At 34.7% G+C, this 16,083-nt stretch overlaps 1 protein-coding gene across 1 annotated transcript; it reads left to right on the plus strand.

Moving 5' to 3' along the window:
• The first annotated feature begins 8,572 nt into the window (after positions 1–8,572).
• On the plus strand, positions 8,573–15,136 carry LOC121419438 (signal recognition particle 9 kDa protein-like). Its single transcript, XM_041613912.1, has 3 exons — positions 8,573–8,717; positions 10,681–10,749; positions 13,288–15,136. The coding sequence occupies exons 1-3, from the start codon at positions 8,646–8,648 to the stop codon at positions 13,375–13,377; spliced, it is 231 nt and encodes a 76-aa protein (XP_041469846.1). The 5' UTR covers positions 8,573–8,645; the 3' UTR covers positions 13,378–15,136.
• The last annotated feature ends 947 nt before the right edge of the window (positions 15,137–16,083 follow it).

The following is a 16,083-nucleotide window of genomic DNA, read 5'->3' on the forward strand; positions in this document are numbered from 1 at the left end:
TAACAAGGGAGATGAGGTAATTCCATGGAGGTAACATGGACGTATCAATGGAAACTCTAATTCTGGCCTGAAAAGTTTGAGCATAGACACGGCCTTAGGCAGCAGTGGGATTTGAACACATGACCCTCCGATTACCAATTGAGATTCAGAACCATTTTACCATGACACTTCCACTTTTATATAATGTAGGCCTATTTATTTCACTGTTTTACCAAGGCCTTTAATTATGATGTTTCCACGTTTTGTATTACTTAATATGTTGTGCCTTATATTAATATGAATTGTTTATTTTATTATTGTTATTTGATTACCTTTCTTCTATGTACCAGGACCAAAGTGAAAAACAGTTATATCTGTAATATTATAAATCTGTTTGAGTTATGTGTGAATACTTTTTTTTCTAAACATTCTTTTTTTAACCAAGGAATTTTGGTATATATTGATATTTTGCTTGTATGAATTTTTGTTGCATGCTGTTTAAAGTTTGATTGCTGATTTTGAAGTGTTTCCGGATTGTTTCTGATATCTTTAGTACTCCTTCAAACAGCCATCAATGTAACCCAAATGTCATAATCCCTGAAAACAAGAAAGACCTGGAGTAAAAGATGAAGTTAGATCCTTTTATAAGTCCTTGATTATAATGATTAAATTGGTAATTAACATAATTTTTATTTATAAATCCATTTGCATCTTAGCTACATCTCTATCTTCAGTAAAAAATCAATATTGAGTCATTTTAATGGACTTAACTGCAAATAAAATAAATTACAGATACATTTTTCAAAATGTATGTATAATTCTTGCCAAATAGGGAATATTTGAAAAATGTGAAGGGCACTCAGCATTGAAAGAATTTTCAAATTTTCTGAATTAAATTTATATATACTTTAACGATTTTTATTTGCTGACTATATGATAAAAATAAATTCCTTTGCGGTGACATTTTTTGCTGACTATATGATAAAAATAAATTCCTTTGTTGTGACATTATTTGCTGACTATATGATAAAAATAAATTCCTTTGTGGTGACATTGACAGATATGAAAAAGATTTAAAATGGGTAATTTTGCGGTATTGAATCAATATGTGAACATGATGAAACTAGGAATTATTGTTATTCACAGATTACACCGTATCCATCATAATATTATACTCGAGAACAATTATGAATCCATAAAAACATGTAATTTCACAAGAAAATGTTGGAAATTTTGCAATAATTCACACAAAAACTTAATTTCAAGAATTGAATCCTGCTATTTAAGGAGATAGAGATACTTTTAAAAAAAATGTAGTTTTAGTCAGTGAAAAGTATGAATGTTCCATAAGCTCATTGAATTTGTAGTCTTCTTTTTATTCCACAAACCTTTGAGTGATCATTTTAGATTTTGATACAGTGCATGTACAACTCTTGTTAAAATACAATACTTCTCAGAAAAAAGAAACTGTAATTCAGTGTATTTTTTTTTCTTTTCATGATCATCTTTTTGTTTCATATGATTTACATGAATGGAAATATATTCTTGATGCATGAATGAGTTAGAACAATGGAAAATTTGCACAAGATATTGGGTGACTTTTTCTGGCTTTTACTGCTTTCTGTTTGTAAAAAAAAATCATAACTTGAATATCCATCTTTTCCTCTTCCGTATGAGACATGCGTAACATATTAATGACGCATGGTCAAGAAAAGTTACATGAAAATATGCTTGATTTCTACCTATTTGATGGATTATTGAAAAGCAAACATTTCGTTTTCCCAACAAAGCAGCAGACAATATAGGCAAACGTTGAATGCTGTTTGGGCCAATTTTGATATTTTTTTATCTCAAATTTCTCTCAGTGTTTTCATGCATTGCTACAATTTTACAAGGGCGGCGAAACATATTGGAAAGTGGTGAGGCGAAGTAGAATAAGGGTACATCACTTTTTACAAGTGTAAAAGAGAAAGCCATTCTTGTCTTGGATTTTTTCTTTTAAGTGTGGGTCACCCCCCCCCCCAACATTCCACTGCCCCTGTCTTGTCTGATCATTTCAAGCAATTTTTACACGTTAGAAACAAGTCAAACATATCATTCAAGCCACAAAATCACACTCGCCACGCATTCACCAGTAGCCCATTGTCTGCCGCTTGGTTGGAAATGCATTTATTTATTTTTACCACTTGTGGGATGGAACACCCTATCAGCACATGCTGTTTTTCGTAGGGGTCCATACACACAACAATAAAGATGTACAATAAACAATCAAACATGATAATTACAAAAACACAAAATCATATGACATAAATCATAAGAACATACAATAAAAGGCGAAAAAAAAATACAATATGATAATAAAAACAAAATATATATAAAAACAGTAGGGGGATTAAAAGTAAGGAATTAATGTAAAACAATAGAGAAATAACTTAAAGATGAACTAAATTCAAGCAGGGGCTAAGGGATTGAAATGAGGGGGGGGGGGATGATGCAGGTGCTTTTAACAACAATAATCAGGATGAGGGGGATGAGCATGTTTTTAAGATGTGTTTTAAAGGAATGTATAGTGATACAAGGAGGGATTTTCTTTTCAATAGAGTTCCATATTTGGGCACCTCGGTAGACGAAGCATCTTTTACCATAATTCGTCTTTGGATGCGTTAACCTTAATTGGGTTTTTCCAGATCTGGTATTATAGGGTGTGTTACGAATGGAAAATGTATTGCAAATATAAACAGGAGCAAATTAATTTTCATTGATCAGTGCAATAGGTAGAATCAAGCATTTTCAGGCAACTTTTTCTTGACAATGCGTCAATCATATTTGACGCATCTTTCATTTGAAAGATGAAAAATGGATATTGAAATTACGAACTTTGCTATCCAAATAGATAGAAGTAAAAGCCAGAAAACTCACTTTAATAGTAATTTGCTTGTGCAAATGGAAATTTGGTAGCACCACTTTTCCCTTTTTTTCTGGGATGCACTGGCATATATGACGATTCGGAAAACGACGCCATAAATAAATTAAAACAAATGTTAAATAAAAATGAGGCATAGCTCTCAAAAATTAAGGGCGATGTCACTCTTTATCAGTGCCCATGGTGTGACAAAGAACAAAAAATCATTTTCTGAAATTATGAAAAATATAACTGTTTTATACGTGTATGAGTCGATTTTGATTTGTTAATGGTATTCTACTACCAATAAACATTTTTTTCTTGTTAGTATGCCTTGAATCAATGTATGAAGAATATATGAGAAATATAATTAACATTCTGAACAAAATAAAGTTACATGTACTATCAATTATTGAATTTATCTGTATAGTTTTGTACCAGATCATGTATTCAGATGAATAAATTTATAAAGATTTGCATCATAAGACCAAATGGAAGTGTTTGTGTAATTTTATCATTTTGAGGAGGATCGCACTTGCACAATTAAAATCTTATCACAGTGCTTACCAAATTGCCTAACATAATCATATCTCACATTCACATATGTCAGCGATCCTAGAAAAAGCTGCAAAAAAATATATGAATGTGTAGATGAATTTGGATCAGTGAATAATCCCTAAATTTCTCTCCCGTGAATGTTTCTATTACAGATATTCCCTGGTTGACCAGATTTCACAAAAATGAAATACGGGACGATCGACAAAAAACAGAGAAGGCTACACAGTGTTAGACTTGTGAAAAAATATATAAAGAACTGGATGGGAGGGTTAACGAAAGAATGAAGGAGAGAAAGAACAGACGAAAGTAAGAGATGAACTGAGAAGAAAGAAAGAAAAAATGAAAGGGAAATGAAGGATAAAAATACAAGAAATTTAGAATGAAAGAAGAATAAAAGAGAAAAAAAATGTTTCAGTCATGCTGTGAAATTAAATATAGAAAGAAAGAAAAAAAAGAAAGGAAAGGAGAATAAATGTGTGAAAGACAAAATAAAGGAGAGAAAGAAAAAAGTAAGAAAAGTGGAGGATATCGGAAAGAAAAAATGAAGAAAGACAAACGCTTTCTTCATTCTTTGAAAGAAACAAAGAAGAAAAAGGAAGGGAGGGAAAGAAAGAATAAGGGGGAAATAAGGAAAATGAAATAAAGAAAGGAGGAAAGAATTAAAAAAAAGAAGGTAATGGAAGGAGAGAACGAAAAGGAGAGGAAGGGAGAAGGAAGAAAAAAAGTTTAAGGAAAGAAGAATGAAGAAAATAAAAAAGGAAATTTGATAAAGAAGACAGGTGAAAGAAAGACGTAAAGGAAGAAAAATATACAGAGAGAGAGAGAATGAAAGGATCAGGAAATACAGATAGGAAATAAATAGATGGAACAAAAAGGCAAGCATGAAGGATGAAGAAAGAAAGATGAAAAAAGTTCAATAACTCCAAGCAAACAAAAACAATTTAATCGTCTAACAAAAATCTTAGTGATATTTGGCGTTTTTTAAATATATTTTTTAAATTAAAAAAAAACTCAAAAGTTTTAGTAATGAATGGAATTTCAAAGTGAAACATTGTCAACTTAAAAATTAGATGAAAAATCGCGGCATCATACACAACAAGACTCAAAACGAAAGCTGAAACAACTAGATTTAGTTTTGAAAACTCAATAACTTGTTCCTCCGATAAAATCTCCAAATCAGTAATCTGATAACCCATAACTACAATTATACAAATTTCCCGCCGATTTTGTGATTATTTTGGTGGAAAAACTGTTTATCATATCGTTTTTTGCACCATTGAGAATCTGCTCCGATCCTACATGCCTAGCTTGTAGCCTGCTACACACATAGTTAGCAAGAAATCACCGCAGAACTTGCAAAAGTTTAGTTATCGATTTTATTGTCTCTGCTTCGTCGTCTGTTTATTTGATGAAAATTCGTCACTTTTAAATATGTATTAACTATATTTTGTTCAATATTCTGAAATAGGGGACAAATAGGCGTCCTGGGAAGGGTTTGTCGGGACGCCGGGACAAAGGAGCAAAATATGGGACGATCCCGGGAATGAATACGGGAGGTCTGGTCACCCTGGATTACCTGATACGAGAAGTCTGGAAAAATGTTTTCAAGGCCTTTTTTGAATGCGTCGATATTTTCCAATGATTTTAGTGCGACGAGAGTATTCAACTGTTGGGTTTGGGTGAAGCAAAGTTATGAGAATTACGTAGTGAATATAGGCCTAATGATGAGAAGATAGTTAAAACATGATTGGAGACAACATGTCATGGATTGATTTATAAACAAATATGCTAAGATTTTTCTTACGTCTATAGATTCAAGAGAAGACCATTTCAAAACCGAATTAATTTGTATTCATGTATAGCAGTGGCGTAACTTTGTACGGGGGGGGGGGGGAACTGAGAGAAAAAGAGGAGAAAGGCAGAGAAACATACTGGGAAAGAATAAATTATGTTCATTATAAATGTTTTATTATAATATTATGTTATATTACATAGGATAATTTTTCATAAATTTATGAAACATTTGCTCAGAGTCCATGTCTTTATTGTTTCTGGTGCTCGCAGACTGTTAATCATGTTGTACTAAAACCTCCCGCAAAATTAAGCAGAAGAACGGTAACACAATTTGTCATCAGTCTATGTATTTTATAATGTAAACTACACAAGAATCATGATTACCTTTTGTCGTACAATTTTAAAAAATGCAAATGTATAAAAATAATATTATTTAACATAATTCTTGGAGGTTTTATCATCAATAAAAAATAGTGAAATCGAACAAACGAAAAAAAAAATCAACTCTATATACAATCTTCCAAAAAAGTGCTCTGGGAGAAAATGGCATATATATATATATATATATATATATATATATATATATATATATATGTATATATAATTAGTATAGTGCGTCCCAGAAAAAACGAAACCGAGATTTAGCGACCATTTATCATTATTTAATCATAAGTAGAATAGACAAATGACCTACCAATTTAAAGCTTATTAGAATCTCCTCTTTCATCTGATTTTACTTATATTATTTTTCATTCATGCATGAGTGAGCAAATACAATTTGAAGAAAGGATATCAAAAACTCATTTGGCGGGGGTATCTGGGTTCCAAAAAGAAAACCACATTTTTGAAAAGTTCAATATCTTCTCTTTGATTTGATACCTAAATTACAGAAAATGGTAAAGAAATAACAAAGTTCTGGTCATTTGAAATAAGGCTTGAATTTTAATAATTTCATAAATTGAAGAGGTTCTCCAGGCTGGCTTTCAAACTCACTCGACACTCCGTTTTGATGACGATCAGCCATGCATTAAATCTTTTGTTCACCATGCGAAAGCTTCTGTGCGAAACCGGTGAAAACACGTTTATTTCTTGACCATTTTCTGCAATTGAGGTACCAAATTAAAGAGCAGATATTGAACTTTTCAGAAATGTGGTTTTCTTTTTGAAACCCAGATACCCCCCGCCAAATGAGTTTTTGGTATCCTTTCTTCCAGGCGCGCCGGAACACTTTCAGTTTTTTTTTTTTGGGGGGGCAAAATCCCGAAGGGGGCACAATATTTTTGACAGCGTGAGATACCGAAGCGATCGAGCGGGAGAGGCTGTGGGACCCCCCCCCCCACGGTAAGGACTTTGTGTAAAAATGGAGTATAAAAGTTGCGTTTCTAAAAGCATTCAAAAATAAATTTCTTGAGAATTAAACAGTCTTGAAGTTCTCTTTGCTCCTTCTGTTTCCTCCCTTCTGACCCAGACTGGTGTTTCTTCATGATCAGGGTCGCAGTTCCAGCAAATTACGAGCCTTATTGCAAACGAAATTGTTTCAAACAAACCAACGTAATATAAGCCTTTTAAAGACTTTAAGATGACAAACATGACCGTACGCAGCCGGGCCGGGCCGCCGATCGAGAGGGCAAAATTCACCAAAAGTGTGCACGAAATCCTTCAATTTTATTATAGAAAATGCAAAAGCTCCCCCATCACAAACCCCCTCGCTCTTAAGTTTCTTCGAAAATTTAGGTCTTGCAGCCCCACCCACTCCCGGATTGTTTTTTTATCTTTTGCAAACGTCCATGAATAACAAAAGCTGGGATGAACCAGAGAACATAGCTGCCATCTCGATCTGATTAGTAACAGGTAATGGGAAGAAGTTTCGGAATCTAAAATACATAAGTGCTATATCATATGAGCTGAAATAGTATCAGACAAAACGCCTTCCAATCATGCCAATGAAAAGGAATAGAGGAAAATAAGGGGCTGTGAAAATATCTTAAGACTTTTTTTTATAGTAGAGCAGTACTGTAACGCTTTTTTTCTTTTATATTCTTTATTTACATTTTTATTCATATCTCAGATAATATGAGTCCGGTCAAGAAGACACTTTTACAGATGATTTTATTTTTTTCATGTCTAAACATTATCTCTAAGTTGCTTTCGAGTGGGATTCACCATTTTCACAAATTATAAATTATAATCCTCTACACATGATTATTCTGTGTGTAATTTTCTGATAACATGTCTATATTGAGTTGAAATGACCTTGGTATTTTCTTTAGGGCACTGACTTGTTATCACTGTATTAACTCAATTTATATTTAGTTGAAAATGAAATAATTGAAACAAGTTTCTCGAGATGTTATGGTTTCTGGGCTTGACAGCGGTGTGTATTTGAGTTTTGTCAGACGTGTATCAATCAGATATGATTATTTACGTCTGGGACCGACCTTTAACGTCACCATCCGAAAGACGTGACCAGGGCTCGAACCTCGACCCTCTGCATCAATTTGTAACTTCCCCACAGCTTGGATTACAGGCGCACGCCACAACGCCCAGTCAGCTATGACATAGATTCCATATGTTGCTCGAGTAACTAGTGTTCACGCGCGTTAGTGATATCGGGTCCTGTCTGAGCGTTTCTGGGCGACCGCGCGTTTGTTAGACGACACAGCCAGCATCATAGAATTATAAACCTAATCATTGGTGGACCACTATCAATTTGCCATTCGCTTTTAGTCTGAAATGTATTCATTAAAAGGTTAAACGTTATCACACTGTAATAAGATGAAAATTGGGCTTATCAAAAGGTATGTTTCACAGAGGAACTGTTCGTCAAAAGACGCTAGGCTTACTATGATAATGTATTTGCCCCGTCAGGGGCAAAATTCTTTCATTTTTTACAATGGAAATGACAATTTTCAGGCAGAAAAGTGCCTTCGTGTACTTTTGTCCTTAAATAATTTATCATTTTTCTACTTTCAGGGGGGCACATTGGGGGGGGGGGGGGGCAAAATCTCGTTTTGCCCCCCAAAATTTTATTTGGGGGGGCAAGTGCCCCCCCTGCCCCCCCCCGCTTCCGGCGCCCTTGCTTTCTTCAAATTGTTTTTGCTCACTCATGCGTGAATAAGTAATATCAGATGAAAGAGGAGATTCTAAGCTTTAAATTGGTAGGTCATTTGTCTATTCTATGATAAATGATCGCTAAATCTCGGTTTCGTTTATTCTGGGACGCACTGTACATCTCTATGCTATGGAAAATGGTCACAAAATCTGAGCGAAGTGGAACTTCCTAAAAGCAACACGCTTGTGTGTTGCTGCCCTCTACGTTCGTTGGTTTCGATGTGTACGTACAGAGTACGGAATTTTTTTTTCGCTTCGCAGGGGAGAAATATTCTGGAGTGTAAAACCATTATTTAACAAGATGACCTACATAAATTCATGGGAGGAGTTCGTCAAAGCTGCGGAGAGATTATATCTTTCAGATCCAAGCAAGGTAATTTGAAAAGGTCCAGCATTCTCAAGGCAAAAACTTAGGTTGGTTAACTTATCACCGATACCATTTTGACAGCTGGCATGTGCATACCGGTAACTTACAGTACCGGTACCGTATACCGGTAGGCCTACTCAGAGAGAGCTTCGCCGACGTGTCGGCGCCGGACCTCCTGTAAGCTCGGTACCAGTATCTTGGCATGGGTTGGATCTGGACTCCTGGAGTATTACCGACCGGCCTTGTAATTTTGTATTATGATGGTCCCAAGACGAGTCTGCGCACGCGTATCCTGGGGCGTTTTGTGGAGTGAAAGTTATATACTGTACGTATGGAGTCACTCCCTACCACTCATTCAATGAACAAGGTTATAATATAACCTTGTTCTCAGTTATATCTCCATGTGTGGCAAAATAAGGATGGCAATGTTTGGCTTATTTTCTCTTTTTCTTTGGGGCAAATGCTTGATTTTTTTACACTGACAGTTTTCATTACACCTATTATTCATACTACTTGGCTCTTATTTCAATTTGATTCTTTAAATCATTTTTTTCTTAATTAAAAATAGAGATCAAAAAATGAAAATTTTCTTGCCATATTACTTTCCACCAATAGAGGGCGTACACAAAAATATGCCCAAAATTCAAGTTTTTGAGCGCTCTGGTGAATACAAAAATTATTCCCAAGTTACTAATGAAAAATAAATTGCAACTGTATGAAAATTAGTAATTTTGGTCACAAAAGTGATATTTAATGATTTTTTGAAGTGTGTGCTCTGTACAACATTGGCATACCATAGTCCTACCTGTAGATTCACCACAGGCAGGGTGGTAGCAGTGAACAAGTGCCCACTACCACTGACACTGTACCAGAAACTTTCGCCCCACGAGAATTCTACTTTCCCTCTAGACTAAAGTTTAAAAGATCTAGCCCTAAAACATGTACATGGGGTCCAACTTCATTTCCAACATTTCTGCGAAATTGATTTCATTTTAAAGAAGAATTCATTAAAAAAACGAGAGATTTGTTTTGAAAAGATGGAAAGAGCTTACGGCCATGTTTACGTCGCCATCTTGATTTCTTTGTCTTCCGCTTGGCGACAGCACGCAAATCGCGGGATTTGCGTGAGGATAATATGTTCGATATGATTGAATTCATGAAGTGTTCGGTAATACGATCCACTACCATACCTCTCAGGCACTGGCTCACTGCATTCTGCAACCATCCTGTCTGTGGGGAATCTACATGTGGGACTATAACCGGGGTATGTCAATGCTGTACATAGCACACACTTTAAAAAGTCATTGAAATTTCACTTTTGTGACTAAAATTACTAATTTCCATACAGTTGCAATTTATGTTTCATTAGTAACTTGGAAATCCAAGCTGTGGGGAAGTTACAAATTGATGCAGAGGTTCGAGGTTCGAGCCCTGGTCACGTCTTTCGGATGGTGACGTTAAAGGTCGGTCCCAGACGTAGATAATCATATCTGATTGATACACGTCTGACAAAACTAAAAATACACGCACACACACACAAGATAACCGTTATGAAACCCATGGCTTTTAACAGTTCCTGCTAGCTCATTGAGTAAGGCGACAGACTGGAGATGCTTCGTTCTGCAGCGAGAGGTTCGAATACGAATTCCCACCGGAAGTAAGAAGAAAAAAAGAAGAAAACATAGAAAGAAAGAAGGGGATTTTGGAGAAGTATTTTTTTTAATTAATGGAGGGGACATAAGGAAGTCTTTCCGTTTTAGGCTCTAATTCACCTATGGACTAGATATTTTTGTTGGTTGTCGTTTTTTGCCTGTCTACCCAATATTACCACAAAGCAAATTGAAGTTCTTCGTTTGTTTGAACAGAAAAATGTTGTGAAAATGGCTTAATTTTCTAGCATGAAATCGCCCTCTCGTTTATTGTTTAATGTTTTTTTTTATATTCTTTTTGTGTGTTTTGGTTCATATAGGTCAGAATTGTTACAAAGTACAGACACTGTAATTCCAAATTGTCAGTGAAAGTTACAGACGATCAAGTGGTAAGTGCCTTCAGGTTCTTCATATTTAGGATTTGCAAGAAGGAAAGCAGGATTCACCCTTTCCAAATAAATTTGGGTGATGCATTTTGGGACCCTTATTTTTCAATGGTATTAGATGTCACATGGTAAGGTCAAAAGTCATTTAATTTCAAATGTTAGTGTTTATCTTCAATATTTTCTTTATGGCTCATAACTCCTATACTTTTCTTTCTTATAGATCTTTCTTAATCCTTTTCGTGACTAGAATGATACCCATTTCAATGAATATGTTACTGTCCAGCACCTAGGTGCTGTTTTTATTTTCTAAGTTATGTTCTATTTTTTTTGCAGTGGTAATTTATGTCTCACCTGCATGGCAGAGCGAGACTATAGGCTCCACTTTTCCTGAGTTTCAGGTCACATGACCAAGGTCAAAGGTCATTTAGGGTCAATGAACTTAGACCATGTTGGGGGAATCAATATCGAAATCTTAACCAAGGTTAAGTTTTTGAAATTATGTCATAACTTCAAAAATTTTATGGACCTAGTTAATAAAATATTAAGGGTAATAGTCTATTACTTAAGATCCTGTCAGTTTCAGGTCACATGATTAAGTTTGAAGGTCACTGACGGTCAACAAACTTTGGCCTTGTTAGGGTTATTTGAGGAATTGTCATCATAATAACTTAAAAATTTTATGGATCTAGTTCATGAAACATGGACATAAGAGCAATCAAGTATCCTTGAACATCCTGTGCGAGTTTCAGGTCACATGACCAAGGTCAAAGGTCAGTTAGGGTCAACAAACTGGTGGGAATTTGTGGAATTGTCATAACTTTAAAGTCTACAGATCTAGTTTATGAAACTTGGACATAAGAGCAGCAATGTATCCCTGAATACCCTGTGTGCATTTTTGGAATATGGCCAAGATCAAAGGTCATTTAAAGGTCAGTGAACTCTGGCCTTGTTGAGAGTTTGTGTTGAATTGGCATCATAACTAAGGAAGTTTATGGATCTACATGTAGCTCATGAAACATTGACATAAGGATAATCTACATGTACATGTAGTATGAATGATTGTTTGGCACATGTCTTAGGTCACATGATCATGGTCAGAGGTCATATTTTAACAGTTTATGGTTAAGTTGGTCCTTGTCAAATCTATAAAAATTGAAATATTGTATTATTCAAACAATAAAAAACCAAAGAAATAGTGAGTGATGGACATCATTGACTCTCTCATTTGCATATCGATGAGTTGTTCGTTTAACTGTTTTGCGAAAAATAAGCGAAACTTGAAAATGTCACAACTTTCTTATTGTAAACTTGAAAATGTCACAACTTTCTTATTGTACATCCGATTTAGATGAAATTTGCAGCATTATGTTTGTTTGATTTTTTTCTATTGATTCAAATCAACAATTTACTAGGGTGGACTTGACCTTTAAATTGAAACCCTGGCCCCTTGGGTCTAGAACTATGTGATTATCAATGAGGTATAATATGGACAGCTCTGTATTTGGATGACCGTGGAAATCAACACTTCCTCATTGCTTTTCTTCTTTCACCCCTCAGCTAAGGCCTTGGGGTGATAGAAGGGCCTGTATGAAAAGCTCCTTGGGGATGATAATTTACACAGTCATCCTTGTGCGCAGTCAATATTTGTGTAATATTCCCAATTGATTTTTTGCCCCCTCCCCCTCTCCTTTTCATTCCCAATTTTCTGGACAACAGTGCTAAATTTTACTTTTGTGGCTTGTGACCCACATGCCATATTTATTTGCATGTTTGTATACTGTTATTGTTTTTCTGATGTGATGGATTGATACTTTTTTTTTATATTGGTCCAGTAAATAATGATAATAATAACAATAATGATAACTGGACTACTATTGCTCCATTGGCAATCAAACTTGGATGATAACAGTTGAAGAGACATCATTGTACAGTCCTGTATGCGGTCAAAGGTCATTTGTTAAAGTTTACTTACCGTACATGTACAAGAATAACTTTCTAACAAAAAAACTTTGAACCATTACTCCATTTTCGATGATTTTTTTTTTATCATGGATTGCAACAGGGGTAACATGTTGCAATATTATCATAGGTCATATGCTGAGTTAACCGAGACAATTAAATTTACCTGAACACTTTTTTGTGATATCAAACTGCCGGGGGGGGGTCTTTATGCTGTGCAGTCATAGGTAGGCATGACACAATCATTTGGTTCAATCAAGACTGCATAAAATGATACAGACCAATAGAAACTTTAAGTGAATGAATAGACTCCTGAAGCAGTCCCTTTCCCTCAATTTTTCCTCTTTTCTGAAAAAAATGGAGCAGTTTAAGTAAATGTTTTTTTTTCCCACAACTGCACCATGGATGCATATCTTTACCCACAGATACTACCCTTTTTACAACTTTTTCTGGTTCAATATTTGTAAATCATTAAATTTTAGTTCCCCCCACCCCTTCCTGGTAAATAAAAGGTATTCTTGGATAATGTAATCCTTTGATTTTATCTTATGCCAAATATGTGTTGAATTGAATCCCCTACAGTGTCTTCAGTATAGAACAGAACACAGTCAGGACTTAAAGAAAGTGGAAAAGTTTACCAACCAGCTAATGAGGTTAATGTTGGCTAAGTGATCCATCATCAAACAAGATCACCAAGGACAGTTTAAACGTACGAGTGCAATCTTATTACATGGAACACGATGCACACAGATGGGCTGCAAGGAACCTACTGCTGAGGGATATAGATTCAAGATATTTTTTTTCTATTTTTCCGTCGTATGCATGCATTGACCTGTGGATTTTCTAGAATGACTTAATTTGTTAGATTCTCAAGTGGACAGTTTGCAGATTGCACAACTTTAAACACTTTATCAATGACCCCACCCACTTCAGTTTGTTGTTGTTAATATATATTTCTACTGTTTACTATTTTCTGAACTTCTTGTGTTAAAGAAGAAGAAAAAACTCCCATCAGGCTAATGATGAAAGAAGTCACATCTCCAGAATATAGAAATTTTTGGATTGAATGAAGCTTTATACTATTAATAAAAAAATGTAAATTATAATGATGCATGTATATTTTTTTGGTGGAAGGCAATCAAAGGTACAAATCAGGCACACAACTTTGAAGAAAGGTATGTAGTTGAATTTCATAGTTCACATGGAGTTGTCCAGTGTTAAAATGGCAGTACATGCATTTCTAGTTGCATATGAAATGTATTTAACCAAACAAACAACCTCAAAATAATTTCAAGATTGTCATGTCTATTGCATGCTTTTCAAACAATGTACCGATATAGAATTTGTACTATAATTGGGTGTCGTGGTCCGCTTTATGACTCAAATCGATTTTCAGAAGCTACTTACATGCACATAGTCAAGACCTACCGGTACATACATTGTCTACAAGAATTACATGTATATGTGTAATCATTGTAACCTGGCTTTCATAAACTCTAATTAATAATATATCAAATGAAGGAGAAAAGTATAGTCTTTGGTTTCCATCTAGTTGCAAATTGTTATCAGTCACACATGACTGATTATAATTCATTAAGTGTGATAATGCATATTTTCATATTTTTTGTGGTCATTGAAGCGTAATTTGAAATGCTTCAATGATCATGACTTATTTTATTTTTTCTGAGAGATGAGATGAGATGCTTTCATTTCATATAAAGTTCAGATCCCTTTCACCTGTTTTATTATTTTGACAGGAAATGAAATATTAAAAATGAAACTAACTACACCCCTGTACAAAAGTCAATGGGGCAACAGCAGTCAGGCATCGATTCATTCAAAATCGTTTATGAAATCTGTAAGAACAACTGAAATGTTAAGAACTGTATATCAAATGAAATCATATCTCGTATCACGAGGGAAAATTGAAATAAGTTGTGATCAATGAAGCATTGCGCGGTATGCTTCAATAATCACACCAAGGTCTGAAAATATGCATTGTTGCATTGTTTTCCATTTTTATATCAATTTTGACAGGAAATGAAATATGAAAATTAAATCCAATTACACCCATTTTACAAAATTCAATGAGGCAACAGAAGTCAGATATCACTTTGTTTAAAATCGTTAATATTATCTGTACAGCTGCCTCAAATATTAAGAATTGTAATATCAAATGAAAGTATCTAATCTCATCTCTCAGAAAAATAGGGAATAAGTCATGATTGACGAAGCATTGCGCGCTATGCTTCAATAATCATAGCAAGCATTATTGCATTATTGCATTTCATAATTGTTCATGCGTTACCAATCACAATTTCCAACTAGGTGCAAAACAATTGCTTTATTTCCCTCTGTCAAATGATATATAATTCATTATATTTCATGATGGCTAACGTAGGAATTTTTTGGTTCCAACATAGTTTATTTTCTCATTTTGCATTGCTATATAAAGTGTAAAAATAATTCTTGTAGACACTGTATCTTAATCTTATAACATTGACAATTGAAGCACTCTCTAGTGCTGTACTGTACTTCAGGCACCTTTTATCTCATTTTAAAAACTGACTTTTGTATGACTAATTGTTATTGTCTATTTGTGTCCCCTATATTTGGTTAAGGTAATTTTTGTCACTATAGGCACTGCTTTTACAGCGGCGGCGTCAACATGAAATCTTAGCCAAGATTAAGTTTTTGAAATGTCATATCATAAATTAAAAAGTATATGGACCTAGTTCGTGAAACTTGGACATGAGGGTTATCAAGTTTTACTGAACATCCTGTCTGAGTATCAGATCACATGACCAAGGTCAAAGACTCAAAAAGTCAATGGACTTGAACCATGTTTGGGGAATGAACATCAAAATTTTATAATAACTTAAAACCTTGCTTGAGTTTTAGGTCCACTGACCAAGGTCAACGGTCATTTAGGGTCAATGAACTTTGGTCACGTTGGGGGTAATTGTTGCCATTATCACTTTGAAAGTTTATGGATCATCTAGTTCATGAAACTTGGACATAAGAGTAATCAAGTATCACTAAACATCTTGTACAAGTTTCAGGTCACAAGACCAAGTTCAAAGGTCATATAGGGTCAACGAACTTTGGCCAGTAGAGCCATAAACTATCAAGGTAAATATGATAGCAATTCCACAATATCCCAACATGGCCAAAGTTCGTTGATTTTTCATAAGACTAAGAAATATAGTATCACTGAACATCTTGCATGAGTTTTAGGTCACATGACCATGGTCAAAAGTCATTTAATCTCATTTAACTTTGGCCATGTTGGGGGTATTGTTAAAGTGCCATCATAACTAAAATTTCATGGATCTTGTTCCTGAAACAAGGGCGCAAGGGTGATCAAGTATCATTTAT

This window comes from Lytechinus variegatus, chromosome 7, assembly GCF_018143015.1.
Source record: "Lytechinus variegatus isolate NC3 chromosome 7, Lvar_3.0, whole genome shotgun sequence".
Lineage (NCBI taxonomy): Eukaryota > Metazoa > Echinodermata > Echinoidea > Temnopleuroida > Toxopneustidae > Lytechinus > Lytechinus variegatus.